This window comes from Gossypium hirsutum, chromosome D05, assembly GCF_007990345.1.
Source record: "Gossypium hirsutum isolate 1008001.06 chromosome D05, Gossypium_hirsutum_v2.1, whole genome shotgun sequence".
Lineage (NCBI taxonomy): Eukaryota > Viridiplantae > Streptophyta > Magnoliopsida > Malvales > Malvaceae > Gossypium > Gossypium hirsutum.
In genome coordinates, this window is record NC_053441.1 from 25,227,706 (window position 1) to 25,254,683 (window position 26,978).

At 36.0% G+C, this 26,978-nt stretch overlaps 1 protein-coding gene across 1 annotated transcript; it reads right to left on the reverse strand.

Annotated features, from left to right (window-relative positions):
• Nucleotides 1–1,303: 1,303 nt before the first annotated feature.
• LOC107903125 (putative pectinesterase 11) lies at nucleotides 1,304–2,776 on the reverse strand. The gene is made up of 4 exons (XM_016829173.2): nucleotides 2,352–2,776; nucleotides 2,066–2,254; nucleotides 1,640–1,875; nucleotides 1,304–1,542 (listed from the first exon to the last, which is right to left on the reverse strand). Exons 1-4 carry the CDS (start codon nucleotides 2,718–2,720, stop codon nucleotides 1,338–1,340), a joined length of 999 nt encoding a protein of 332 aa, XP_016684662.2. The 5' UTR covers nucleotides 2,721–2,776; the 3' UTR covers nucleotides 1,304–1,337.
• Nucleotides 2,777–26,978: the final 24,202 nt, after the last annotated feature.

The window sequence follows — 26,978 nt, forward strand, 5'->3', positions numbered from 1 at the left end:
CACGCATGAAAAGCGGAGGACTAAATAGGGAAATAACCCCTGTCGATTAAACGACGCCGTTCCAACGAAGTCAAAGCGCATGGTTTAGGGACCAAACTGAAACAGAAACAAAATTCGATGCCAAAATTGCAAATATAAAAAAATTTGCATTGAATACGCCGCAAAGGAGGGAGGACCTATGTCGCAAATATCCCCCTAAGGCAAAACGCGCGGATCCTTCCCCCTGGGCCGGGTCACCGCGCAGGTCAAGGGGTCTCAAAACGACGCCGTTTTGTTAACTCATTAAAACTATTTTTTTTACAAAAATTCATTTTTTTAGTTGAAGATAAAAAAAAATTTCAAAACAATTTTTTCTCCTCTCTGTTTTTTTAAAAACGACGACCCCTCCCCTCCCTTCTCTCAAAACTTCGACCATTAAGGCCTTTTCGGCCTCCGGCGCACCGCAATCATGGCCCTAGGCCGACGGCGAGGGAAATGGGCTACTCGGCCCTCCCATCGCAGCGCACCAAAGCTCGGCCAACAACCCAAAGGACCGAGGGCTTTAGATCCCTCTTTAGAAACCTATTCCGACGACAGTAAGAGGTCCTCCGACGACGGAGCCACGGGTGATTCAGGTATATTTCATTTCCTTCTCCCCTTTTTTTGTTTTCGTATATACAAAAATAAAAAAAATAATAACAATAATAAGAGATCGAAATCTAAAAGAAACTAAGATGTAATCACCTTGAAACTAGTTTCTCTGTTTTTATTTTTGAATCTCTATTTCAATCTGTTTTTTTGTTACAAAAGTTCCCCCTTTTACAATCAGATGATGGAGGCTCTTATAGCCTGTTTACAATATTTGCTACTGTCTTTTTTTTCCTTGCTTGCAGGTGTTGACGCTGATGGAGTAGGTGGTGTGGTAGGGTGGCCGACGTGACAGAAGGCCAGGGGTTAGGTGCGGCAGTGGCATTGGCAATGGCGGCTGAGGGCAGGTAGGCTAGGGCTTCAGTTTTCTGAAACCCTAGTTTGACTGGGTTCTAGGCCTGTTGGGCCTATTGGGCCAACTGTATTGGGTCGTTTGGGCTCTGCTGGTTGGGCTTGTTTTGTTTGGGTTAGGCTGGGCAAATATTGGGCTGTACAGTAAAAGTTTAATTACTAAAGCGAAAAGTTTCTACTTTTTTATAATATCTTTTTATGTTTAAAAGTTTTTGACATAATTACAAATGAATAAATGAATAACTTTAATATGATTACATATACAAACGAATCTTATAAGAGGTAGAGAAAAAGAATAAATAAATCAATATTACAACATGGGCTAACAATAATTAATTAATGTTGTGGATGATAAAGAATTAATAGGTGGTGGAATTGTTAGAAATGGCAGAAGAAGCTTTCTTGAAACATTTGGGGGTAGATCTGATCCAGCTCTTGCCGCCAATCACGTTCTTTGTCAAGAAAATCTCCGCCTCTTTGGTCGTCAACTGTTGCGACCATTCAACCCTTTTCCTATTATTGGCTCCTGGTCCATAACATTTATATTCTTTGTAGAATACCGTGCTGCAAATATCAGACAAGAAAATTGTTAAACTTCGGTTCAAATTTAAAATGATAAACAAATAGATAAACATATTACATTGCGTTTCTTTTATGTTACCTTTGCTTGGATGAGTCACCCCAGTCATCCCAACCCTGGGGTAGTATGACATTGGACATATATGTTAGGGCAAATATGACTCTGGAATATAGGCCCCATGGCCTTCCTAATACAGCAGTCCTCACCCCAGTTATCTTGCAACCCGGGAATGTAAACCCTGTCTCTTCTGATGGTGACTCCCTTCGTTGGGCTGTAATTGATGCATCTCCTTCTGAGAGCGTATGTAAATGACACCTCTGAAATAACTGCCACACAAATTCATATGTAAGTTACTCTTCATTCAATTAAAATTCTCATATCCAACACATACTTGGACATGATCATATGGGATATAATCTCTTAAAGATCCTCCAAATATTTTGAACACATTTATGCATCCAACACTTATAGAATATTACCAAGTAATCGATTGCTAAAATATGTTACCTCAAAAAGGGAAGCGGCATTCCCAAAAATGAAGTCCACGGCTCCTTCAATGTAACAATTGCTGTAATAATGTCTTCCGGTGTCATCTAGCAATGTATCTTGGTAAGATAGAATTCTGCATCCAAAGAAAGCAGCCCTATCTCCAGACACTCGTAATGCCACTGCTTTAGCTCCAGGCCCGTACGTATTCTATTCACCAAAGTTATACACAAACATTCAGTTAACTTGAAAAATTAATTGTGCATTCTATACTCTACATTTACATGCATGGAGATGTTATATATACCTGAATTGTGAGATATCGGCCAACAAAATCTGAAGACAACACAGTGAAAGTAGCTGATTCAAATATATTCCCACTGTCACTCCCAGTAATTACAGTACCATTTGGCTTTGAACCACTTAACGTAATAAAAGGTTTATCAGTAGGAACTACAATCTTTTCATTATAGATTCCAGGCTCAACCAATATGAAAACAACTTCTTTGTTGTCTGATGGCACAGCATCAATAGCGTCTTGTATCTTCTCATAGTCTCCTTTTCCTGATTGGTCGACTCTTATAAATAAAGCTGTTGTTGAAGTTTGAGTAGCGTTTGCTCGAGGGGTACTCGCCATTAACGTGAATAATGTTATGAAAAAGATGAAAGCAGCCATCGTTGCAAAACACAAGATTGTAATTAGCTCAAGGATATGGTGAAGTAAATGATGAAGAAATGTTAATGTACGATGACTGGTTTTGTTATGAACAAATTGTGGTGGATATTGTTGTTTTTATATTTTCGAGGGGCTGATTTCTTGCGATGGAAGTGTGACATATAAACATGAAATTTGAAGCCACCGTGTGTGGATTAACATAACATTATATCAAAGAAAAAGGCTGCGGTTGCCGCTTACACAAGCTGCCGGCAACTAGAAATTTTGTTAGAAACTCGGCACTTGTAATTTAAAATGAGTTTAATAATGGTTCATGAATCTCAATTAGGGATGGGAAACTAGTACGTAACCGTTGATTCCGACCAAATAATCTTAGTAGAATTTTCTTTAACTGGGTTATATCGAGAGAATTGATTTTTTATTAAATATATGGTCTGTACAAATTAATTTTATTTATCTAAAGATATTAGTGTTTCTTACCGTATGTAATTGTGATATACGAGTCTCTGTCTCATCTTCTTGTATGTTATATGTAAGTTTTGTTCAATTGTTTTTGGTTTTTTATCTAGTTTTACGTCTTGTGCTTTGTACTAGTTTAATTTTACTTTGTAGTTGATCACATATATATCAATAATATATTGTACTTGCGAATGTACTGTATTTATAATAGTAAACTCTAAAAAAAAAGACTTATTTCATCACATGCGATTCATAAAAAATTTTAAAAAAAATTTAACAAATCTCGAAAAATAATTTTTTTTGCACCAATAAAAAAGTATACTTAGATTGAAAACAAATAAAAGTTTAACAATTCAGTCAACTTTTACATCTAAAAAAATTTATCTAAACTTTAAGGATTAAAACTAAAATTTCTAAAGAAAATAAAATAAAAAACAGGAGAATGATAAGGATTAAATACGTCAATTATAAATTAGAACAAAGTTTTTTAAGCATTGAATGATTATAGAAGTACATTTAGTGGAAAATTAATAAAACAAATTAATTTTATTAATTATCTCTCTACGGTAGTAATAATTTATTTAATTGTCAAATTCAAGAAACTAATTTAATTTAGCCTCAATTGAAAGGAATAGATTAGGTTGGGCTTCTTGAAATTGAAGTTAGAACTGTTCATTTGGACAAATGTTGTAACTATTTTTGCAATATTTTTAATTGCAAGTCTTGAGATTGCTTAAAAACTACCTTACGGTCTATCAACTTTCTGGTTCAAATTCTTTGTTGGCTTTTGACCTTTGCAAACTGGCTTGGGCTTTGCTTATGTTTTAATACTTTTGGGTCAGCTGATTGATTAAGTTTCAAATGTAGTCACAATCTACCTGAAAAGGAGTCTATTGATTAAGGCCAACTCTTCATCAATCCGGGTTAAATTATCTTATCTTTAAGTTGAAATGTTAGAGCAGTTGAATTAAAATGTTAAACTAAATGAGAATTAGATGTCAAAATTTTTAATTATATTTCTTCTCCAATCCCATGCCGACGACTCTTTGTATTTTTTTTAAAAGGTATACAACTACTTATTTAAAATTAAATTAGTGTAAAGCACAATAGACGAAGGATTCAAATTTAGCATTGCTCCAATTGAACTATTAGTAGAAATATGTCATTTGAATTCATTTGCACCAAATCCAAATTCTACCTCAAACAAACAACACCTTAATTTTGAGTTTTGTGACGATGGAAAATAAATGTGGGAGAGAGTGGTAATACTTTTATGAGGTTTGTAATAGGCCAATTTGCCCGGCCCGTAATAAAATCAAATCAAAACAATAAAATAAACCAAACAAAATTAATAACAGTCCAAATGTCCATTTACAGACCCACCAAGCCCAAATAACCCAAAATTACATCAAACCCAAGACCCGAAAAATAGCTAAACCTAACCCAAAACCAAATCGGCCCAAATGGCCCAACACCAGAAAACCCAAATTGGAAATGGAAAATTCCTAGGGTTTCCAGAGGATCTAAGCGCCGCAAGCTCTACCCCCGCACAAGCCACTCCCCACGCACGCAGTGCCATCACGAGCCTCCAGCTGGCCTCGTACGGCCTCGCACCTGCAAAGCAAAGGACAAGCAAACGAAAACAAACCAGCAACAGCAGAAATACACACGAAAAAAGGTAGCAAAGAGGAGGGGAAAAAAACAGATAACTGGAGGATTTTGATTTTTATTTTTTGTATTTTTTTGGGGGATATAAAACCCCATTTTTCTGTATTGAAAGGGGCTTCTTTTTCCTCTACACACGAGATCAACACACACAGACACACATTGTAAAAAAGAGGGGTAGAAAATCAATACAAAAAAGAAAGGTTTTCTTTTCTTCGGTTCTCTTTTCTTCTCCGATGGTTTTTTTTTCTTTTTTCGTTTTGTTATTAGCCTCGTATAAGCATATATATATATAGAGCAAATAATAAAAAAAGGGGAAGTTAGAGCTCGTAACTGGCAGTGCAGTTTTAGCCCTCTTCGTCGTCACCGGAGAATGGGTTAAGACCGGCAACTGTTCGAATGCTCAGTACCTAGAGTGGCGCCGAACCCCTCCTCCGTTCCGGCCGAGATGAATAGGCGAAGGGGGGTTTGATTTTGAAACGGCGCAGAGTGCTTAGGGTATTTTGGTTTTAGTTTTTTAGCACATTAGGTTTAGATTAGGTTTTTTTAGTATTTTATGTTAATTATAGAAACGGCGCCGTATGGAGCCATGACCCGATGACCCGATCCGATCGTGGCTTGACCCGTGTGTTTTGGAAGGGGAGGGTTATTTGCGCTCCAGGTCCTCCTTGTTTGTGTTTGGTTTCAAGTTAGTTTATGCTGCTTCTTTTAAATTTGGCTTATCATTTTATTTTTGTTTTATTTTAGTCCAGTTCAGACGCTGCGTTTTGAGAGGGCGGGGATTATTTCTGATTAGTCCTCCATGTTATTCGCGCGTTGCACATTGGCCTTTATTTTGTTTTATTTACGATTATTCCCCGATTAATTTCGTTTTAGTTGCAATTTAATCTTTTTTTGTGTTATTTGTTTCTTTTTAGTAAGTTTAATATTAATCTATTATTATTATTTGTTATTTTTATTGACATTATTTTTATATTTGGTTACATTTTCGGTTACCCTTTTTTTACATATGTATATTACTTTATTATACACTATTACTTTTAAATCTTTTTATTTTATTATTATATATTATTATCTTACTTTGTGGTGAATTATTTTTTATTAATCTAATATAATATATTTTTAATAAATTTTATTTTATAATCTACTTTTAAATTTATTGAGATACTATTATTTTATGAAGTATTTGTTTTTAACTATATTTTCGATTTATTTCAAGCTTTCATGTATATATATATCATTTCAAACTTATTTTAATATATAATTTCCCTTCTTCCATGTTTTTTTTTTTGTTTTTTTTATTTAAAAACTTGTTACATTTCATTTAATTCGCTTATTACTTTTTTTTAAAATTAACTTTTTAATTCATTTTGCTTGCTAATATGGATGTTAGTATTTGCATAATGTAGGATATAAAATTGTTGCTCTTATGTATAAGATATTGTCTATTCGTATATGTTGTACCTTTGCTATTCATTAGTGTATGTTTTAGTTATGAATTATTATTTCGCGTTGTACGTTATTATCCAATCGTTTTTTTTTAAAATATATTACAAATGTCAAAGTTATCTCATGCAAAAGTTTTCAAAAATCTTCAAAATACTCGAAGTTTGGAATCTTCGAAGGAATTGAGCCCTAACGTATTGGGTTCAAATTTTCCTCATTGAATCTAAATAATCGAGATTATTCTTTAACCAAAACACCATAAATAAAAGCTCATTCTCGGGAATTTGACGCGTTGTGTCCTAACGCATTGAATATGACGTATTGTTTTCTCGAGACGAGGATTTTTCTAACAAATGCAATATTCGATATTTAGGAATATTGTGAAATCGAGCCCTAACTTACTGGGTCTTGATTTTCTCATTTAATCCAAATAATCGGATATCCTTCTCAAAACGCATAGGTTTTGAAAAATCAAAGGATAAGCTTAATTTTGAGGATTTGAAATGTTGCATTCTAACTTACTGAGTGTAACAATTTATTTCTTTAAAATAAATGAGCCTTATCTTCCAATTCATTCAAAATAAAAGGATCGTATTTTAAAATCTTTTCAAAATTTTGACATTAAGACATTAAACAATCAAATTGGTACCAATTTTGGGCATCACGAGAGTGTTAACCCTTCCTCGTGCGTAACCGACTCTCGAACATGTTTTCTCAAAATTCGCAGACCTGAAATTGTTTTAAGGTGTACCGATCACGCCTTCAATAAAGGTCGGTGGCGACTCCCATTTCTATTTTTAAAAGTCGATCCCCATTTTTCAAGTTTAAAAATGGTTTCGACAGCTTAGCGACTCCTCATGGGACCCATTTAGAGAGTCAAGCCGTAAAATTGATTGTTTCTTGTCTTATTATCGAAAATTGAAAATTTGATTTGAAAAATTTCGATCCTTTCTTTGCATTTGTTTGTATAATTACTGTTTTATACCTTGGCATCATATTGTATAAAGACTGTAGGTCTTTCCTGTTTAAGTGGGAGTGAGAAACTAGTCCTTCGTGAGGTTTTCACCTCCGTGCAAGATAGTGGATCGCTTCCGGGATACATCCATACCTATGTCTTCGTGAGATTTTCATCTCCATACAGCCATAGGGAAATGTGTTCCCCTAAACCAAACTCGGTCTGTATGAGCCTATAATGGGTAAAGATCGAGGAATCTGCTGGTTCGGGTACCCTATCTTTAGAACCAACCCTCATATAGTGGACTTAGGAACTTAACCTATGTAGAACCACTCCAAACCCCTAGTGGTTACCTGATTAGGTACTTTTTGTTTTCCGTACTTGCTTATGTTTTGTTCTAACCCCTCTTGTTGTGTTTTGATTATGATTGCATTACATTGCATTTGCATCTTAGAAGAGAGATATTGATTCAAGTCCAATTACTAAATTAGAAAGCTTGTCATGGAATACGTATTCCTTGATAAAGTGGAAAATAATACGACTTCCCGAATATATTCTGAGAAACACAAGAATGGCAATGGAAGAGTTCATGACCCTGCTTCGTGGCCTGAGGATTCAAGGCGATCGTCTGAGAGTCTTCGACGTTCCAACCCCTTAAAGAAGCTGACTAGCCTTATAAAGACGGGTAGGTGGTGGATCGCGGCCAAGATCAAGAGAATGAGCTAGCAATGGCATCTATTGGCGAGATTACCTCAAACATGCAGATGAAGGAAAAGATCGATCTTGTTTCTTGGAATATGAGGGTGAGGCCGTACATGTATCCGTTTTATGTAAAGGAATTTGCTTTCTAGAGAAGTTTCCTGAATGTAATTGAATCAAAATCAATATCTCTTTAGGCATACATTTCATGCATTCGCATTACATGCATTAAAGTCCATTGAAAGGGTCTAATTGAGTAAATTTGTTTCAGCTAATCTAGAAACCGACAAAAGCTCACCCATTAAGCACCAATACGGTACTCGTCGAAAGACTAAGGAAATGGACCAAATATTAGAGAAACTGGAGCAAATGCAAAAGGATATGCAAGAATAGTTACAAGTACAAATGCAAGAGCGGCTAGATAAAATTCAAGAAGACATAACGAAAAAATTGATCAAGGCTCAAAAAGATGCGATGACTGAATTGACCCACCTACTGACTAAAGGTGTAAATAAGAGGAAGGGTCCTATGGTTAAAGATGAAGGAGAAGACAATGATAGACCTATCTATCCTCTAGACTTTACGCCTCTACAAGCGCAGATTCAGACCGAGGTACCTCCGCGCAGATCCTCTGTTTCAATTGAGCCTCAGCGGTTTCAAACTGATGATTCAATACCAATGAACTTTCAGGCTGGATCAGGTTCTAATCTTAGAGATAACCCAGTGAATCTTGTCATTCCTGATTTCGATGAAATGGCTGAAAAAGAGAAGGCAAATGTCGAACTGTCAAAACAATGGGAGGATAGGTGTAAATGGCTGGAGGAAAAATTCAAAGCCCTAGAAAGCGCCGATAGTCACCATGGAATCGATGCGAAAGATTTGAGCTTGGTTCCAGACTTAGTACTCCTTCACAAGTTTAAGATGCCTTAATTTGAAAAGTATAGTGGGACCAGTTGCCCAGAAGCCCATATCACCATGTTCTGTAGGAGAATGACTGGGTATATTAACAATGATCAGCTATTAATACATTGTTTTCAGGATAGCCTCATTGGAGCAGCGTCGAAATGGTACAATCAGTTGGGCCATACCGAGATTGGTTCTTGGAGGGACTTAGCACAGGCATTCATGAAACAATACGGTCATGTAACGGATGTGGTTCCCGATAGAATCACCTTGTAAAACATAGAAAAGAAATCGGGCGAAAGTTTTAGGCAGTATGCACAGAGGTGGAGGGAAGTTACAGTCCAGGTTCAGCCACCCCTCTTGGAGAAAGAGACAACGATGCTTTTCATTAATACATTGAAGGCCTCGTTTATTACGCACATGTTAGGAAGTGCTACAAAAAGTTTTTCTGACATAGTCATGAGCGGTGAAATGATTGAAAATGCTATAAGAGACTGAAAAATTGAGGCGAAAGAGAGTGATAAGAGGTCAACCCCAAGAAGAAGAGAAAATGAGGTGAATAACACAGCTTACTCAAGGTCAGTAAGTCATCCAGGTAAAGGGATTGCTAGTCAACAGGGTTCATCAAGACAAGAATCTTATGTGAAACAAGGCAATGAGAACCTCCAGTTCACGCCAATTCCGATGTCGTATAAGGAGTTGTATCAGAGCTTATTCGACGAGCGCATTGTTGCCCCTCTCTACACAAAGCCTCAACAGCCTCCGTACCCCAGATGGCACGACGCAAATGCACAATGCGAATATCATGCGGGAAATACGGGGCATTCTATAGAAAATTGCATTGCCTTTAAAAAGTTGATTAAAAGGCTTATCAGTATGGGCTCGTTAAATTTGATGATTCCTCCAGTACGGAAAATCCATTACCCAATCATAATTGATAATGGAGTGAATGCAATGCATGGAGAAGAGTGGGAGGTGTTCACATCGATGAAAAGCAACTGAATGAGGGACTTTGTTAGATATCCGCCCTTATAAATGTAGAAGTGTTCTAAGCAATTAGACTGCGGAAGAAATCCCTATAGTTTTTAGAGCTTATCTAGAGTAATGTTCAGAACGTGTTTGTTGTTTTTAGCCTAAAAATGATAGATATTCCTTTGTGAAATAAGCTTATATCTGAATGTTATTATTTCAATGAAATACATCTTTGCGATTATTTTTGAGCCAATATTTTCATTCTTTACGGATAATTCTATATTCTTTCATTCTTTTAGATTTTCTTCCAAACCATCATTCATAGTCATATTGTATAAATAATTATTCATAAATTTATACATTCTTTTGTATATTCTTTGGTGCTTATTATGGGTCCTTAGATATCAATGACATCAATGACACTGTTACAGACTCAGATTTTCCTTTTGAGCAAGACATGTGTTCAAAGGGATTTTAGGACTTTGAAAATGACAAAGATTGTAGCTTACCTCCGGACTTATTGAGGATGGTTGAGCAGGAGGATAGACAGATCCTACCTCACAAGGAATCATTAGGAATTCTGAGCTTGGTAAAGATTAGAATTGACTTGTCCTCAAAGATGAAGCAAGACCTTGTTCAAAGATGTCTTTGTAGGATTATACCAGGATATTCCAAGGATAAACACTGATAATGAAGTTTGCGCAACAACACAATGTGCAGTGTGAATGACGCAATGAAAATTCTTTGCCGAGGCAATGCCTTTCTTGTTAACTCAGTATAACTTTGCCCGTTTGAAGTCGAGTTTCTACCTCTTCAAGTTTTGTTGGATTTTATCCTGATTGAAGAGGAGGATCCAAAATCTTCTATCGTAGTTTCGCCCCAGAAGGCTCTATGAAAGAAACCTGATACCAAAGAGGGTTTTTCGCATACAAGATGAAAGTGAGAAATCTCATCTGTAAAAACATTGATTCTGATCGAAAGGGTTCATATTGAAAATAAAAAAAATCAAGATCAAAACGAAAAGAAAAATAAAAAATCAAAGTCAAAATGAAAATGAAAAAGAGAAAACAAAAAGAAAAAGGAAAAAGAAAAGGAGAGGTCAAGGCGAAAACCCGCAGAAGGTGCTTTGTGACCAAATGTGGTTTTGAGTTGAAAACCCGAAAAGGGTGACTCAAATTTCGAGCAAATTGGGGCATGGGCATCACCATTATCGAAGACTTCTAATGGGCATTGCTTCACTATTGAGATCATTAATTACTTCATCAAATGGATAGAGGCTACTGCATGCGTCAATGTCATCATATGCCGATATAATACTCTAGAGAGGGTGGTATTGGAATTTGCATTGAACTTGAATGACAGCACGATAGCTGAGGGCTGTAATCAGTTCAAAATTAGACATCACAATTTGTCATCGTACTGCAAGACAATGAAAAAAGATGATGAAAAGTGAAAAATGAAAGAGTAAAAATGGAGAGGCTAAGGGGAAAACCCGCAAAGGGCGCCTTAGGCCAAAGGGGATTTGAGTTGAAAACCCGAAAAGGGCGGCTTAAATATTGTTCAGAATGGGGCATGAAGTGATCAGAGCAACTCAAATCTTGATCAAGATTGGGGCATGTGGTAATGTTGCTATGCCTGAATCGACAGGAAAGGATAGGCGACATCTTGGGGCATCGACAGAGCACTTTAGATCTCCTAAACACATGTCCAACTCAAAATGGTCCTCAGAAAGTTTGTACAGAGAAGTTCAAGCTACGATATCTGGGGCACCCAATTCTCATATTATTTGTTGTTCTCGGAATACCTTTCCTTTCCAAGATATACATTCTCAATTAATTTCTTTGTCATCCTTCTTTACTATTTTCGATAATTTGTTCTTTCGAGCTATGCTCAGAACCAAATTTATTCTAATCCATTGTTATGACCTTTTTGCAAACATGTTGCATTGGAATAATGATTAATGAACTAATAAAACTTTCACAAAGGAAGTTTTGCATATTACTCTGAAAAGTTTCTAAATAATATAGGAGCCTGAAACAGGACTATTGTTTAGAGCACACCAAATTTAAAGGTTGGAAATTTGAGAAGGAATAGTCTAAATTTAGACTTTTTCTTTGGATTTTTGTCAAATGCGTTGATTGACAAGACGCCATGTTGGTGACAAAGCTTACATAAACGAGCAAAAAATGATCATCAGGAAATAGGAAGAGGTTACCTCAGAAAAGAGAGCCTCCATTTGCGCAAGAGTCTTTGGTACGACACCCTGGGAATGGTATAAGGAACCAGAACGACATAGATCTTGTATCCTTGAATTGGACAAGAGAGGATTGAGGAAAAGCCATATTTCTACCCTTGGATTACAGTGGGAGAATGATGGTACAATTTTTGTGCCCCAGTGGGGGGCAACCTGGCTAAATGTTTTTCAGAAAAGCCGGTCAAGCGAGAAGGCGTTGTAGCACGTCAGTCACAGAGCCTTAATAAACTTCGAGTAATGACAACCTGAGCAGGATCGTTCTCGAAAAAAATAAAATTATGCATTCATGCAAACACCATTCACACATGTCTAGTTATGAGCATTTGATTCATTTTGATCATGTCATCCTAATCATTAGGCATAATTAGGTTCATTATACAGGTCATGTTCCCCAGAGAACAGATCAGTGAAGATAAAAAACAAAGCCTTGCCTCCATCGATTGCAGTGGAGCTAGTTAAAGAAGTAGATCTTGCCTTCCTACAGATCAGCGAAGCAGATCGAAAACAAAGCCTTGCCTCCATCAATTGCAGTGAAGCTGGTTAAAGAAGCAGATCTTGCCTTCCTACAGATCAGCGAAGCAGATCGAAAACAAAGCCTTACCTCCATCGGTTGCAGTGGAGCTGGTTAAAGATAACAGATGTTGCCCTCCTGCGTCGACAGTGAAGCAGATCGGACATTACAAGTCCTATGTCCCTGACCAGCAGTGGAATAGGTTGGAAATTACAAGTTTTATCTCCCTCAACAGTAGTGGAGCGGACAGAAGAAATCGATCATATCTCCTTGAAGTTGCAGTGGAGCGGATTGAAACGATAGATTTTATCTCCCTAAGCAGTAGTGGAGCAGATCGCATCAAGTCTTGCCGACTAGAGATAGCAAATTTTGTTCTTTTTAGAAGCCACAAGCTACGAATCCTATCTCCCCGACGTTGCGGTGGAACGGGTCAAGACACTAATTCCTATACCTCTGAAGATGCAGTAGGATGGAATAGATCCACTTGAAGAAGAAGAGCACCAAGGTTCAGCATGACCGGGCAAAATTGGCCATTTTGAAGTCTTTGCTTCATTCCCATTACACGACAATGAGCAAAGAGGGGCAGCTGTAATAGGCCAATTTGCCCGGCCCGTAATAAAATCAAATCAAAACAATAAAATAAACCAAACAAAATTAATAACAGTCCAAATGTCCATTTACAGACCCACCGAGCCCAAATAACCTAAAGTTACATCAAACCCAAAACCCGAAAAATAGCTAAACCTAACCCTGGCCCAAGTAATTTACCCAGACACAAATACCCAGAAATGAAACCTAACCCAAAACCAAATCGGCCCAAATGACACAACACCAGAAAACCCAAATCGGAAATGGAAAATTCCTAGGGTTTCTAGAGGATCTAAGTGCCGCAAGCTCTACCCCCGCACGAGCCACTCCCCACGCACGCAGTGCCATCACGAGCCTCCAGCTGGCCTCGTACGGCCTCGCACCTGCAAAGCAAAGGACAAGCAAACGAAAACAAACCAGCAACAGCAGAAATACACACGAAAAAAGGCAGCAAAGAGGAGGGGAAAAAAAAGATAACAGGAGGATTTTGATTTTGATTTTTTATATTTTTTCGGGGGATATAAAACCCCATTTTTCTGTATTGAAAGGGGCTTCTTTTTCCTCTACACACGAGATCAACACACACAGACACACATATTGTAAAAAAGAGGGGCAGAAAATCAATACAAAAAAGAAAGGTTTTCTTTTCCTTCGGTTCTCTTTTCTTATCCGATGGTTTTGTTTCTTTTTTCGTTTTGTTATTAGCCTCGTATAAGCATATATATATAGAGCAAATAATAAAAAAGGGGAAGTTAGAGCTCGTACCTGGCAGTGCAGTTTTAGCCCTCTCCGTCGTCATCGGAGAATGGGTTAAGACCGGCAATTGTTAGAATGCTCAGTACCTAGAGTGGCGCCGAACCCCTCCTCCGTTCCGGCCGAGATGAATAGGCGATGGGGGTTTGATTTTGAAACGGCGCAGAGTGCTTAAGGTATTTTGGTTTTAGTTTTTTAGCGATTAGGTTTAGATTAGGTTTTTTTAGTATTTTATGTTAATTATAGAAACGGCGCCGTATGGAGCCATGACCCGATGACCCGATCCGATCGTGGCTTGACCTGCGTGTTTTGGAATGGGAGGGTTATTTGCGCTCCAGGTCCTCCTTGTTTGTGTTTGGTTTCAAGTTAGTTTATGCTGCTTCTTTAAAATTTGGCTTATCATTTTATTTTTGTTTCATTTTAGTCCAGTTCAGACGCTGCGTTTTGAGAGGCCGGGGATTATTTCTGATTAGTCCTCCATGTTATTCGCGCGTTGCACATTGGCCTTTATTTTGTTTTATTTACGATTATTTCCCGATTAATTTCGCTTTAGTTGCAATTTAATCCTTTTTTGTGTTATTTGTTTCTTTTTAGTAAGTTTAATATTAATCTATTATTATTATTATTTGTTATTTTCATTGACATTATTTTTATATTTGGTTACATTTTCGGTTACCCTTTTTTTTACATATGTATATTACTTTATTATACACTATTACTTTTAAATCCTTTTATTTTATTATTATTATATATTATTATCTTACTTTGTGGTGAATTATTTTTTATTAATCTAATATAATATATTTTTAATAAATTTTATTTTATAATCTACTTTTAAATTTATTGGGATACTATTATTTTATGAAGTATTTGTTTTCAACTATATTTTCGATTTATTTCAAACTTTCATGTATATATATCATTTCAAACTTATTTTAATATATAATTTCCCTTCTTCCATGTTTTTTTTTTTGTTTTTGTTATTTAAAACTTGTTACATTTCATTTAATTCGCTTATTACTTTTTTTTAAATTAACTTTTTAATTCATTTTGCTTGCTAATATGGATGTTAGTATTTGCATAATGTAGGATATAAAATTGTTGCTCTTATGTATATGATATTGTCTATTCGTATATGTTGTACCTTTGCTATTCATTAGTGTATGTTTTAGTTTATGAATTATTATTTCGTGTTGTACGTTATTATCCTATCGTTTTTTTTAAAAAACATATTACAAATGTCAAAGTTATCTCATGCAAAAGTTTTCAAAAATCTTCAAAATACTCGAAGTTTGGAATCTTCAGAGGAATTGAGCTCTAACTTATTGAGTTCAAATTTTTCTCGTTGAATCTAAATAATCGAGATTATTCTTTAACCAAAACACCATAAATAAAAGCTCATTCTCGGGAATTTGACGCGTTGTGTCCTAACGCATTGAATATGACGTATTGTTCATGATTTCTAACAAATGCAATATTCGATATTTAGGAATATTGTGAAATCGAGCCCTAACTTACTGGGTCTTGATTTTCTCATTTAATCCAAATAATCGGATATCCTTCTCAAAACGCATAGGTTTTAAAAAATCAAAGGATAAGCTTAATTTTGAGGATTTGAAATGTTGCATTCTAACTTACTGAGTGTAACAATTTATTTCTTTAAAATAAATGAGTCTTATCTTCCAATTCATTCAAAATAAAAGGATCGTATTTTAAAATCTTTTCAAAATTTCGATATTAAGACATTAAATAATCAAATCGGTACCAATTTTGGGCGTCACGAGGGTGCTAACCCTTCCTCGTGCGTAACCGACTCCCGAACCTGTTTTCTCAAAATTCGCAGACCTGAAATTGTTTTAAGGTGTACCGATCACACCTTCAATAAAGGTCTGTGGTGACTCCCATTTCTATTTTTAAAAGTCGATCCCCATTTTTCAAGTTTAAAAATGGTTTCGACAAGGTTGATATTCTCTAAACTAAAATTTTAATATTGTACAAAAAAAATATTTTAAAATTTTTATATAATATTATGACTTTCACGAGTCTAAGATTATTTGAAGTTAAATTGAAGTCAATTATTAGGTTTGACAAATAAAAACATCACATAAATTAATTTCTCTCTCTTTACCTTTTCCCTTACCGAACTCTTGGCCTTTTTACTTAATATATTACATAAACCCTAAACGATAAAACCTATAATTTTAGTGTGTGTTTTTTTTTTGTCAAATCTTAATAAGTAAGGGAGGATAAATTTATAATGATTAACTTTTAATTTGATATACCCATCAAGTAACCGAATGAACGAACAAGATTTTACTTCTATAATTAAGCAAAATACTTGTGTTGACACCATTTTTTTAAGAAAACGGGGTCGACTTGGATTTTGAAAACGAAAACGGGAGTCGCCACCAATCCTTTTTGATAAGGTGTGATTGGATCACCTTGAAAAGAGGTTGTTTTTAATAAACGATTTGATTTTATTAAAACAACGATTTTGGTTCACGAAATTCAGAAAAACGGGTTCGGGAGTCAGTTACGTACGAGGAAGGATTAGCACCCTCATAACGCCAAAAAATTGGTACCTAGTTGATTAACTAATGTCTAAATACCGAAATTTGAAAATTTGAAAAAGCAAATTGAAATGCGATCCATTTTTATTGATGTACACTTAAAAATCGTTTGAGTAAATTTGAAAATGGGTTAAAGACCCGCTTATTCCAAAGTAACGAAATGTTACGCCCCGTAAGTTGGGACGCGATATTTGAAACTTTAGAGAATAAACTTGACTTTAATTTTTATTGAAATTTTATATTTTAAAATTAAAGGGAACATTTCACCATTTAAGTTTAATGAGAAAAATCGAAACCCCGTAAGTTAGGGTACAATTTCTCGAATCACCCAAAAAGCGAAATGTTACCTTATAACGAAATTTCTTTTATTATTTTGAAATTCAAAAAGGGTTCTTTGCTATTTAGGCCTAACAAAAAAAACCAAAACCCCGTAAGTTAGGGTTCGATTTTCTCGAATGGCCAAAATGCAAAGCATGGCCTTATAACAAAATTTCTTTTTTATTTTGAAATTCAAAAAGGGTTCTTTGCTATTTGGGCCTAACAAAAAAATCGAAACCCCGTAAGTTAGGGTTCGATTTTCTCAAATGGCCAAAACGCAAAGCATGGCCTTATAACAAAATTCTTACTTTGCATATTTGGATAAAAAAATTTAATGTAACATTTAAAACAATGCGTGAATGAAGGGTTACATTGATGGAATGATAAAATTATGAAAATACGAGCACACGATTCACAACTCGCATGATAGCAATAATCGCACTATGTACAATATTTTAAAGCCTACTAATAGTCAAAGCACATGAAATGAAATCACATAATAACAATGTAAAATAAATAATGAAGATTTGAAATGAATACTATGAGATGCTCAAAATTAACAATATATATTTAACATAAATAAAACTTGGGATAGTTTGAGATAAACACTTTAAGCAATTCAAAATAAACACTACATAAAATGATTTAAAAAAATTACATAAAAAAAGGTTTAAAATAAGTAACATATAAAATCAAATTAGAAAAGATAATCAAACAATTTAATATAAGTAATTAAAACGAAGTGCCAGTTATTAAATAGGTAAAAAAGAATTGAAATGAAATAATAAATATATTAATTGAGAGATAAAAATGAAACACATTAAAGACCGAATTGGAATTAAAATAAAAATAGTGGGCGAAATTTAAAAATGGAAAGAAATTGAAGTCGATTGGAACACACGTAAAAGTGCGAGGGGCCAATCGGGAAATTAATCCATGACCCTTATACGCATCCATTCAAACGGGACTAAAATGAAATGTCAACAAAATTACGCGGGAAAATTTAAAAAAATAAAAGGACACCATTAAGAATTGAATCAAAAGCGGAGGGGTTAACCGCGAAAATAACCCTTTTCATTCGGCCCAATACGACGCCGTTTATAATACAGGTGGATGCGCATGTCTCTAAGATCAAATTACAATGCAAATAAAATTATGAGCCGAAATCAAAATGAACAAGAACTACATTGAACATGACCACAAAAGCGGGGGACTAAATGCGCAAATGTCTCCCCCCAAAGAAACGCGCGGATCCTCAGAGTCTGATGGGTCGGGTCGCGGGTTTTGAAGCCAAACGACGTCGTTTTTGGCCACTAATGCTAAGGTCCAAAACGACGTCATACGTTTTACACCTTTATAAATACTAAAAAAGCAACAAAAAAATCCTTTCCCCTTTCATTTTTCAAAAAAAAAAAAGCAGAGAATCATCGGTCTCTCTCCCTTTCGGCGTTTCCCCCAACATCCGGCCAAGTTTTGGGCCGTGGCCGCCGCCGTAGCGGTTGCCAGCAGTGCGCAAATGGGGCTATTTTGAGCTCCGTTTCAAACCCCGAATGAAACCCTAGGGGTTTCCACGACTCGGCCGAACGGACGGAGGCCTCCAACGGCGGCGCACCGCGAGGGATGTGTATTTCAAAACCCTCTTCTTTGTCGTTGTTTATTTATTTAGTATGCGAAAACAAAAAATAAAAATAAAAATAGAAGCTTCATATTATTTAATGTGAGCCGTATTAAAACGAAATCAATTACATTAATTCATATTAATCCATGTATTTGTATAAAATATATTTTTAAGTGAATTTTAGAATTACCTTACATAACCCGATCATCACTTAAACAGTTAATTGACCAACCAAACTCTTTGTATTTTGCAATGATGAAATCAAGAAAGATTGAGCGATTATCTTGATAGTTTATCCTTTATATTTTTTAATATTTATTTCATTTGAATGTTTTATAGAAAAAATTATTATTACAATCACAATTAGATGACATTGTTGATTTATTAATTTGTTAAAGGCACATATGACCAATTAAAATTTGGATCAATCTTTTATAAAAAAATATATGAAGTTGATCTTATCCTATTTGAATTATTATTTAATAGTTAATATTATTTAATTTTAACTTTAAGAACGCAAAAACATTAATATAAAATTATTTTAAATTGGACAATTTTGATAGGTACATAAGTACATTATTTTAAGCTTTATTTGTTCACTTTTCAAATGTCTTTTTTAAGTGTTGTTTAATAATTTGTCGTTGTAGCGACCTAAAATTTTGGGTACTAGTCAAAGTAATTATTGAAAATTTGAAAACAGAATCTCGATTTTATTTGAAACAGGAGTCGCCACCGATCTTTTTTCCTAAGTGTGATCGGACACCCAATAAATTCTCTTTTTAGAAGAAAAATTTATTTTTAAATTTTTCTAAAAAAAAAGTAATTTTAGGTCTACGTGAAAGTCCATAGAAAATTAGAGTTCGAGAGTCGGTTACGCGCGAGGAAGGTATTAGCACCCTCGTGACGCCCAAAATTGGTATCTCGTTAAACGCGCGTTGTCTTAATTTTCAAAAACACAAGTTTTTTTAAAACACGAAGATTTTTGAAACAATTTTTATTTTTGAGCACACGAAAATTTTTTAAAACACGAGAATTTTAGAGACACGAAAATTCTTAAAAACACGAAAATTTTTGAAAACACGACAATTTTGAAACACGAGAATTTTAAAACACGAGAATTGTTTTTTTGAAAACACGATTTTTTTTGAAACTCGAAAATTTGAGAAATACGAGAGTTGTTGAAAACAAGAAAACTCATAAAACACGAAAATTTTTGAAACATGGAAGTTTTTAGAAAACAGGAAAAATTTCTTTGATCATCAGAATTTTTGAAAACACGAAAATTTTTGAAACACGAAAGTTTTAAAAACACGAGGATTTTTGAAACACATGAATTTTTTAAAAACATGAAAAATTTTGAAAATTTGAATTTTTTGAAAACACGGGAATTTTTTTTGAAAACATGAAAATTTTTGAAACACGGGAATTTTTGAAAACACGAATTTTTTTGAATTTTTGTTAAGCACGTATCGTATTTAACACGAACATGTGATATTCAGTCAACATAGCAATGAAATCAACGAATTAGTGTCAAATCAATTCGTTGCCCTATTTTTGAAAAAGCGAATATATTTTTTGAAACACGAGAAGATTTTTTTTAAGACACGAAAATTTCAAAATACGAGAATTTGTTTGAAAACACGAAGTTTTTTTTTGAATATTTTTTATTTTTTTAAAAAGGGTGTATCGTGTTTAACACAAACCGTTAATATTCACCCAACATAGCGATGAAATCAACGGCTTATTGTTAAATTGACTAGTTGCCTTATTTAAATTTTTTAGAAATAAAATAAAATTAACTTATAAAAAATTAAATACGAAAAATAAAATGCTTAAAAATATATCAACAATATTAAAAACATCATTCAAATACGCGAATTAAATTAAAAATAGGTAAAAGAGAAATTACTAAAAAGCTCAAAATACGAGATTGACCGATCAAAAATACGAGCTTGACCGAGAGGGCTACATGACTCGAGCCTTCCTTTTTTCCTTTTTCCCTTTTTTTTCTTTTTCTCTTTCCCTTTTTTTTTCTCTTTTCTTTTTTTCATTCTTTTTCCTTCGGCCTGCTTCAGATTGGGCCTAGGACTGCTGGGCCTGCCACTGCACTGGACCCCGCTGTTGGACTGGGTCGGCTAGTGGGCCTGCGCTATTGGGCTGCTGCTGGTTTGGGCTGGTCTGCTGCGGGCTTCTTCTTTTTTTTTTGCTTTGGGGGTTTTCTCTTTTTTTTGGGTCTTTTTTATTTGGTTTTTTTTTGGGTAGGGTTCGGGTCAAATGCGGGTCGAGTTGGAAGGATCGTGGGTCGATCAGTCGGGTCGGGTCGGGTCGGCCCGATTAAAAATTTATTTTCTTTCTTCTTCCTCTTTTCTTATTTCTTTCTTTCTTTTCTTTCTTCTTCTTCTTCTCCGTTTGGTCTCCTTCGCCGCCGTCGACGCCTCTGCTCGTGCTGCTACTGGTGGTTCGCCGGTGGTTCACCGATGGCCGGCCTCTCCTCCTCCCCTCTCTTCTTTTCCTTTTCTTTCTCTTTTTCAAAGCCTTTATTTTTCTTTTTCTTTGTATTTTTTTGATCTTTTTTTCATGTGTGTCCTTATTTTTGGGGTTTAAACCCCTTTTATAGCTGATTTTGTGCTTCTTTTTGCAGGTAGCAAGTGGGCTAGGAAGGGCTAGGCCAGCCGCCGCCTGTTGCAGGTGCAACTCGCGTGGTGGCTGTCAAAAGGACTGAATCGTAAATGCAGCAAAAGTTTTGAGGCAAAAGTGTAATTTTGAGAAAGTTTAGGGGTTAAAATGAAATTTTAAAAATGTAGGGGTCAAAATGTAATTTAGAAAAGTTTAGGAGTCAAATTACAATTTTTTTTAAAAATTTTAACACGAAATTATTCCCGGACAAAATTCAGTGATTACAGTTGCCCTTCTTTGCTCATCTCTGTGAAACAGGGATAGAGCAAAGACTTAAAAGCACTGAATTTTGTTCGACCATCCAAAATTTTTCTTTTTACTTGAAAAACAGAAATCGAGAATAGCTCGGCGTGCAACCCGAGGCCCAACTCACCTCTAGCAATATGAGTTAATTTTTTTGAAAAGCAAGAATTGAAAAATATCTCGACGTGACTCGAGGCTCAACTCACCTCTCGCAATATGAGTTGATTTTGGAAAAATAGAAATTGAAAAATACCTCGACGTGACTCGAGGCTCAACTCACCCTCGCAATATGAGTTGATTTTTGAAAAACAGAAATTTAAAATACCTCAGCGTGCGACCCGAGGCTCAACTCACCTCTCGCAATATAAGTTGCTTTTTTTGAAAAGCAAAAATTGAAAAATACCTCGACGTGACTCGAGGCTCAACTCAGCTCTCGCAATATGAGTTGATTTTTGAAAAACAAAAATTTAAAATACCTCAGCGTGCGACCCGAGGCTCAACTCACCTCTCGCAATATGAGTTGATTTTTGAAAAACAGAAATTTAAAAATACCTTGACATGAGTCGAGGCTCAACTCACCTCTAGCAATATGAGTTGATTTTTGAAGAACAGAAATTTAAAAGAAATACCTCGGCGTGTGACCCGAGGCTCAACTCACATCTCGCAATATGAGTTGATTTTTTAAAAAAAGAATTAAAAAATAAAATAAAATAAAATACCTCGGCATGCGACCCGAGGCTCAACTCACCCCTTGCAATATGAGTTGATTTTTGAAAAACATAAACTTAAAAGAAATACATCGGCGTGTGACCCAAGGCTCAACCCATCTCTCGCAATATGAGTTGATTTTTGAACAACAGAAATTGAAAAATACCTTAGCGTGACCCGAGGCTCAACTCACCTCTCGCAATATGAGTTGATTTTGAGAAACAAAAATTGAAAAATACCTCGGTATGTGACCCGAGGCTCAACTCACCTCTTGCAATATGAGCTGATTTTTTTTTGAAAAAACAGAAATTGAAAATATAATTCTTGAAAGCAACAGGGTTTCAAAAACATCAAGTGAAACTAAAAGCCTTCTTCTTCGTTGATTCTGTGCAGCTTTCTATGCCGCTTTCTCCCAAAATTTCTTGCTCTATTGGTATACCTGTATATGTCATGTATGATGTTATTATGATATGCACATGTTCGTCCTAAATGCTTTCGTGTCTACATGATCATGCCATGCACATGCCCCACTTTTGATTTTCGTGAGGGTCCGCATTCATTTCCTTAATTCTTGACTTTTCTCCAGTTTCGTACTCGTCCTCAAGTCCTGTGAGTGATCCACGTTTCTTCGTATACAATCTTCCTGCCCCATTATTGAACTTTGTTTCTGCTTTGGGGACCTTGTACTTATCAAATTCTCATCCAGGCAATGTTCAACATTCCTTCTGTTTAGAGTATGGCATCTTACTATTTATCATTTAAATGAAATCAAACACAAGACGCATGAAAAAAATGGCAAAGTAGGCATGAAAGAAATACATCACATTCAATTTTTTCAAAAGTAGCAAACAAACTGACAAAGAAAAGTTCAAAGAAAGCATCAAAAGGAAAGGAAAGTGAATTCAATGGCCACAAATGCTCTAGATATCCAACTCATGAACTTCTCCATGTTTCTTCGTCCTGGATCCTTTCGAGCACAGCTCATTGTGTAGAAGATTTCGAGCTTTTGAGAATGCTTCAAATGTTGCAACCTCGACATTCGACTCCCCGTTCAAGTTGTCTTGCTCCTTGAGTCCGAATCCGCTTCATTAGGACGCCCTTTCGGGTTTTCATCCTAATCTTTCTTTTCGTTTATCAAAACGCCCTTTTCGGGTTTTCATCTTGATTTTTTCTTCCCTTTTTTTTTACTTTTTTGTTTTTTTGTTTTTGTTTTGTTTTTTTGTTTTTGTTTTTTTGTTTGTTTTTTAGGCATAATATTTCTTCACAGCATCCGAATTCACTGGATTAGGTAATTCTTTCCCATCCATCTCAGTGAGAATCAGAGCCCCTCTTGAGAATGCCTTTTTTACAACGTATAGCCCTTCCCAATTTGGTGACCATTTTCCTCGAAAGTCCTTTTGTATCGGGAGAATCTTTCTTAAAACGAGCTCCCCTTCGTGAAATTCTCTTGGCCGCACCTTTTTATCATGGGCCGTGATCATTCTCTTCTGATACATCTGTCCATGACAAATTGCCTTCAAGCGTTTCCCTTCAATAAGGTTTAGCTGATCATATCGAGCGCGAACCCACTCTGATTCTTCTAATCTTGTCTCCATCAAGACGCGCAAGGATGGGATCTCTACTTCGATAGGCAGAACGGCTTCCATCCCGTAGACCAGAGAAAAAGGCGTTGCCCCCGTAGACGTCCGTACCGAGGTGCGATATGCGTACAAAGTGAATGGTAGCTTCTCGTACCAGTCTTTATATGTCTCAGTCATCTTCCCGATAATCCTCTTGATATTCTTATTAGCTGCTTCTACTGCTCCGTTCATCTTCAAACGATAGGGTAAAGAATTATGATACTTTATCTGAAATTGCTCGCATACTTCTTTCATCATCTTGTTGTTCAAATTTAAAGCATTATCTGAAATGATTCTTTCAGGCAGACCGTATCGAAATATGATCTCCTTTTTTAAGAACCTACAGACTGCAGCCTTTGTCATGTTGGCAAACGAAGTGGCTTTTACCTATTTTGTGAAGTAGTCTATAACCACAAAGATGAATCGATGTCCATTGGAAGCTTTCGGGGAAATTGGTCCTATAACATCCATGCCTCACATAGAAAAAGGCCACGGAGAAGTCATGACATGAAGGGGCGACGAAGCTGCATGAATTTTATCGCCATAAATTTGACATTTGTGGCACTTTCGTGCGTAACCAATGCAATCCCTTTCCATCGTCAGCCAATAATAACCAAGTCTTATAATCTGCCTGGCCATGGTGAAACCACTAGCATGCATTTCACAAATTCCTTCATGAGCCTCTTCGAGTATCTTTCTAGCTTCAACAGCGTCCACGCATCTCAGGAGCACTTGATCTTTTCCTATTTTGTATAGGATATCCCCGTCAAGAACAAATCCAATCGCCATTCTCCTGAGAGTTCTTTTGTCATTCTCGTTTGCTTGCTCGGTGTACTTTTGATTCTTGATATATTCCAAGATATCATGGAACCATAGTCGTCCATCTGACTCCTCATCAATGCTAAAATAGTGTGCAGGGGTCTCATATATGCTCATTTGAATAGGCATTATTTCAGTTTATCTGTTTGCTTTGAATATTGAAGCTAAGGTGGCCAGAGCATCAGCCAATTGGTTATCTTCCAGTGGACAGTAGTTAAAAGTCACTTCTTTGAATTATTTGACCAATTTCGCAACGAGATCGTGGTACTTGATTAATTTTGGATCTCTCACTTCCCAATCTCCACGAATTTGATAAATGACTAATGCTGAGTCCCCGTGTACCTTTAAAATTTTGATTTTCCTCCAGATAACTGCAAGAAGTCCCATGATGCAAGCTTCATACTCCGCTATATTATTGGTACAGAAGAAATCCAATCTGGCAGTGAGTGGGTAATGGTCCCCTTCAGGTGACGCTAAGACTACTCCAATCCCATGCCCCAATGCATTTGATGCACCATCAAAGCTCATCTTCCATGATTTCTCTTTTGATGACTCACCCTCTTCTTCTGAAATGCACATCAAATCTTCATCTAGGAAATCAAATCTCAAAGGCTCGTATTCCTCCGTTGTTCGACTTGCCAAGAAGTCAGCTATTGCGCTTCCCTTTATCGAATTTTTGCTCACATATACAATGTAATACTCAGTCAATAGGATCTGCCATCGTGCCATTATCCCTAAGAGTGCAGGTGACTCTATCATGTACTTTATTGGATCCAGTTTTGAAATTAACCATGTCGTATGATACAATATGTATTGTCTGAGCCTTCAAACCGTCTAAATCAATGCACAACAAAACTTCTCAATTGAAGGGTATTTTGCCTCATATTCTGTGAACTTTTTTGCTGAGGTAGTAAATCACATTTTCTCTTTTCCTTGACTTATCATGTTGTCCCAGTACACAACCCATTGAGTTTTCAAACACGGTCAAGTATAATATTAAGGCTTTTCCAAGGGTCAGCGGTACCAATACCGGAGGATTAGACAAATACTATTTTACCTTGTCAAAGGTCACTTGGCACTCCTCGTTCCATTCTCCCGGATTATGTTTTCGAAGGAGTCGAAAAATTGGATCACACTGATTGGTAAGTTGAGCAATGAATCGGGCAATGTAATTCAACCTTCCTAAAAATCCTCTGACTTCTTTTCGAGTGCACGGGGAGGCAGTTCTTGTATAGCTTTTATCTTGTCTGGATCAACCTCGATACCTCTCTCGCTGACAATGAAACCTAGCAGTTTTCCCGAGGTAGCCCCAAACGTACACTTGGTCGGGTTAAGCTTCAACTGAAATTTTCTTAATCTTTCGAACAGCTTCCTAAGGATCCCAACATGCTCTTCTTCTCCCTGGGACTTTGCAATCATATCATCGACATAAACTTCTATTTTTTTGTGCATCCTGTCATGAAACAGCATCACCATGGCTCTTTAATATGCTGCCCCAGCATTCTTCAATCTGAATGGCATCACTTTGTAGCAGAACATTCCCCACATTGTCATGAATGTGGTTTTCTCCATGTCTTCAAGAGCCATATTTATTTGATTATAACCCGAGAAACCATTCATGAAAGAAAATAGAGAATGCTTTGTCGTATTATCTACCAAAGTGTCGATGTGTGGTAAAGGAAAGTTATCCTTAGGGCTTGCTTGATTCAGATCACGATAATCCACGCACATTCGTACCTTGCCATCTTTCTTCGGCACTGGGACTATATTTGCTACCCATGCCGGATATTTAGAGACCTGTAAGAAGCCAGCATCATATTGTTTCTTGACTTCTTCTTTTATCTTCAACAGCATTTCGGGTCTCATCCTTCTTAGCTTCTGTTGAACAGGTTTGCATTCTGGTTTCAGTGGGAACTTATGGACCACAATATCTGTGTTCAACCCTGGCATATCCTGATAAGACCAGGCAAACACATCCATGTACTCACGGAGCAAGGCGATCAAATTTTGTTTGGTGTTCTCTGAAATAGAAGTCTCAATCTTCACTTCTTGTTTCTTTTCTTCACTTTTCAAGTTCACTGTCTTAACAGATTCTTGATGGGGTAAAATTTATTTCTCTTATTGTTCAACCATTCTCAGTAAGTCATGAGGCAGGTCACAATTTTCAGCATCTTCCTCGGCTTCGAATTCTCCTAAACAAACAACCTTCTCGAAATCGATTTCAGGACTTGTAACAGGATTATTCATGCTATGGATATCTGAGCACCTGAAAGGCGGGTAGAAAAGACAGCTATAGAGGAGTATCAAAGAATTGGAATCAACACACAACGATATGAGATGGTATGAAATACATGTAGGGAAATGATGTGAAGAGAAGGGATAATTACTAAGATAATGGAAATAAAAAGACCATGACAAAATGCATCTTCATTGATGTTCATTGAAATGATAAAGAGCAAACACAAGCTCTTACAAAAGGAAT

What these genes read in the sequence shown, in the direction of transcription:
- LOC107903125 (XM_016829173.2), bottom strand. Translation starts at nt 2,720, where the DNA reads ATGGCTGCTTTCATCTTTTTCATAACATTATTCACGTTAATGGCGAGT. An exon ending in GCCGATATCTCACAATTCAG is followed by an intron (nt 2,255 to 2,351) that starts GTATATATAACA and finishes TTTGGTGAATAG; the next exon opens with AATACGTACGGGCCTGGAGC. An exon ending in GGTGACTCATCCAAGCAAAG is followed by an intron (nt 1,543 to 1,639) that starts GTAACATAAAAG and finishes TGATATTTGCAG; the next exon opens with CACGGTATTCTACAAAGAAT.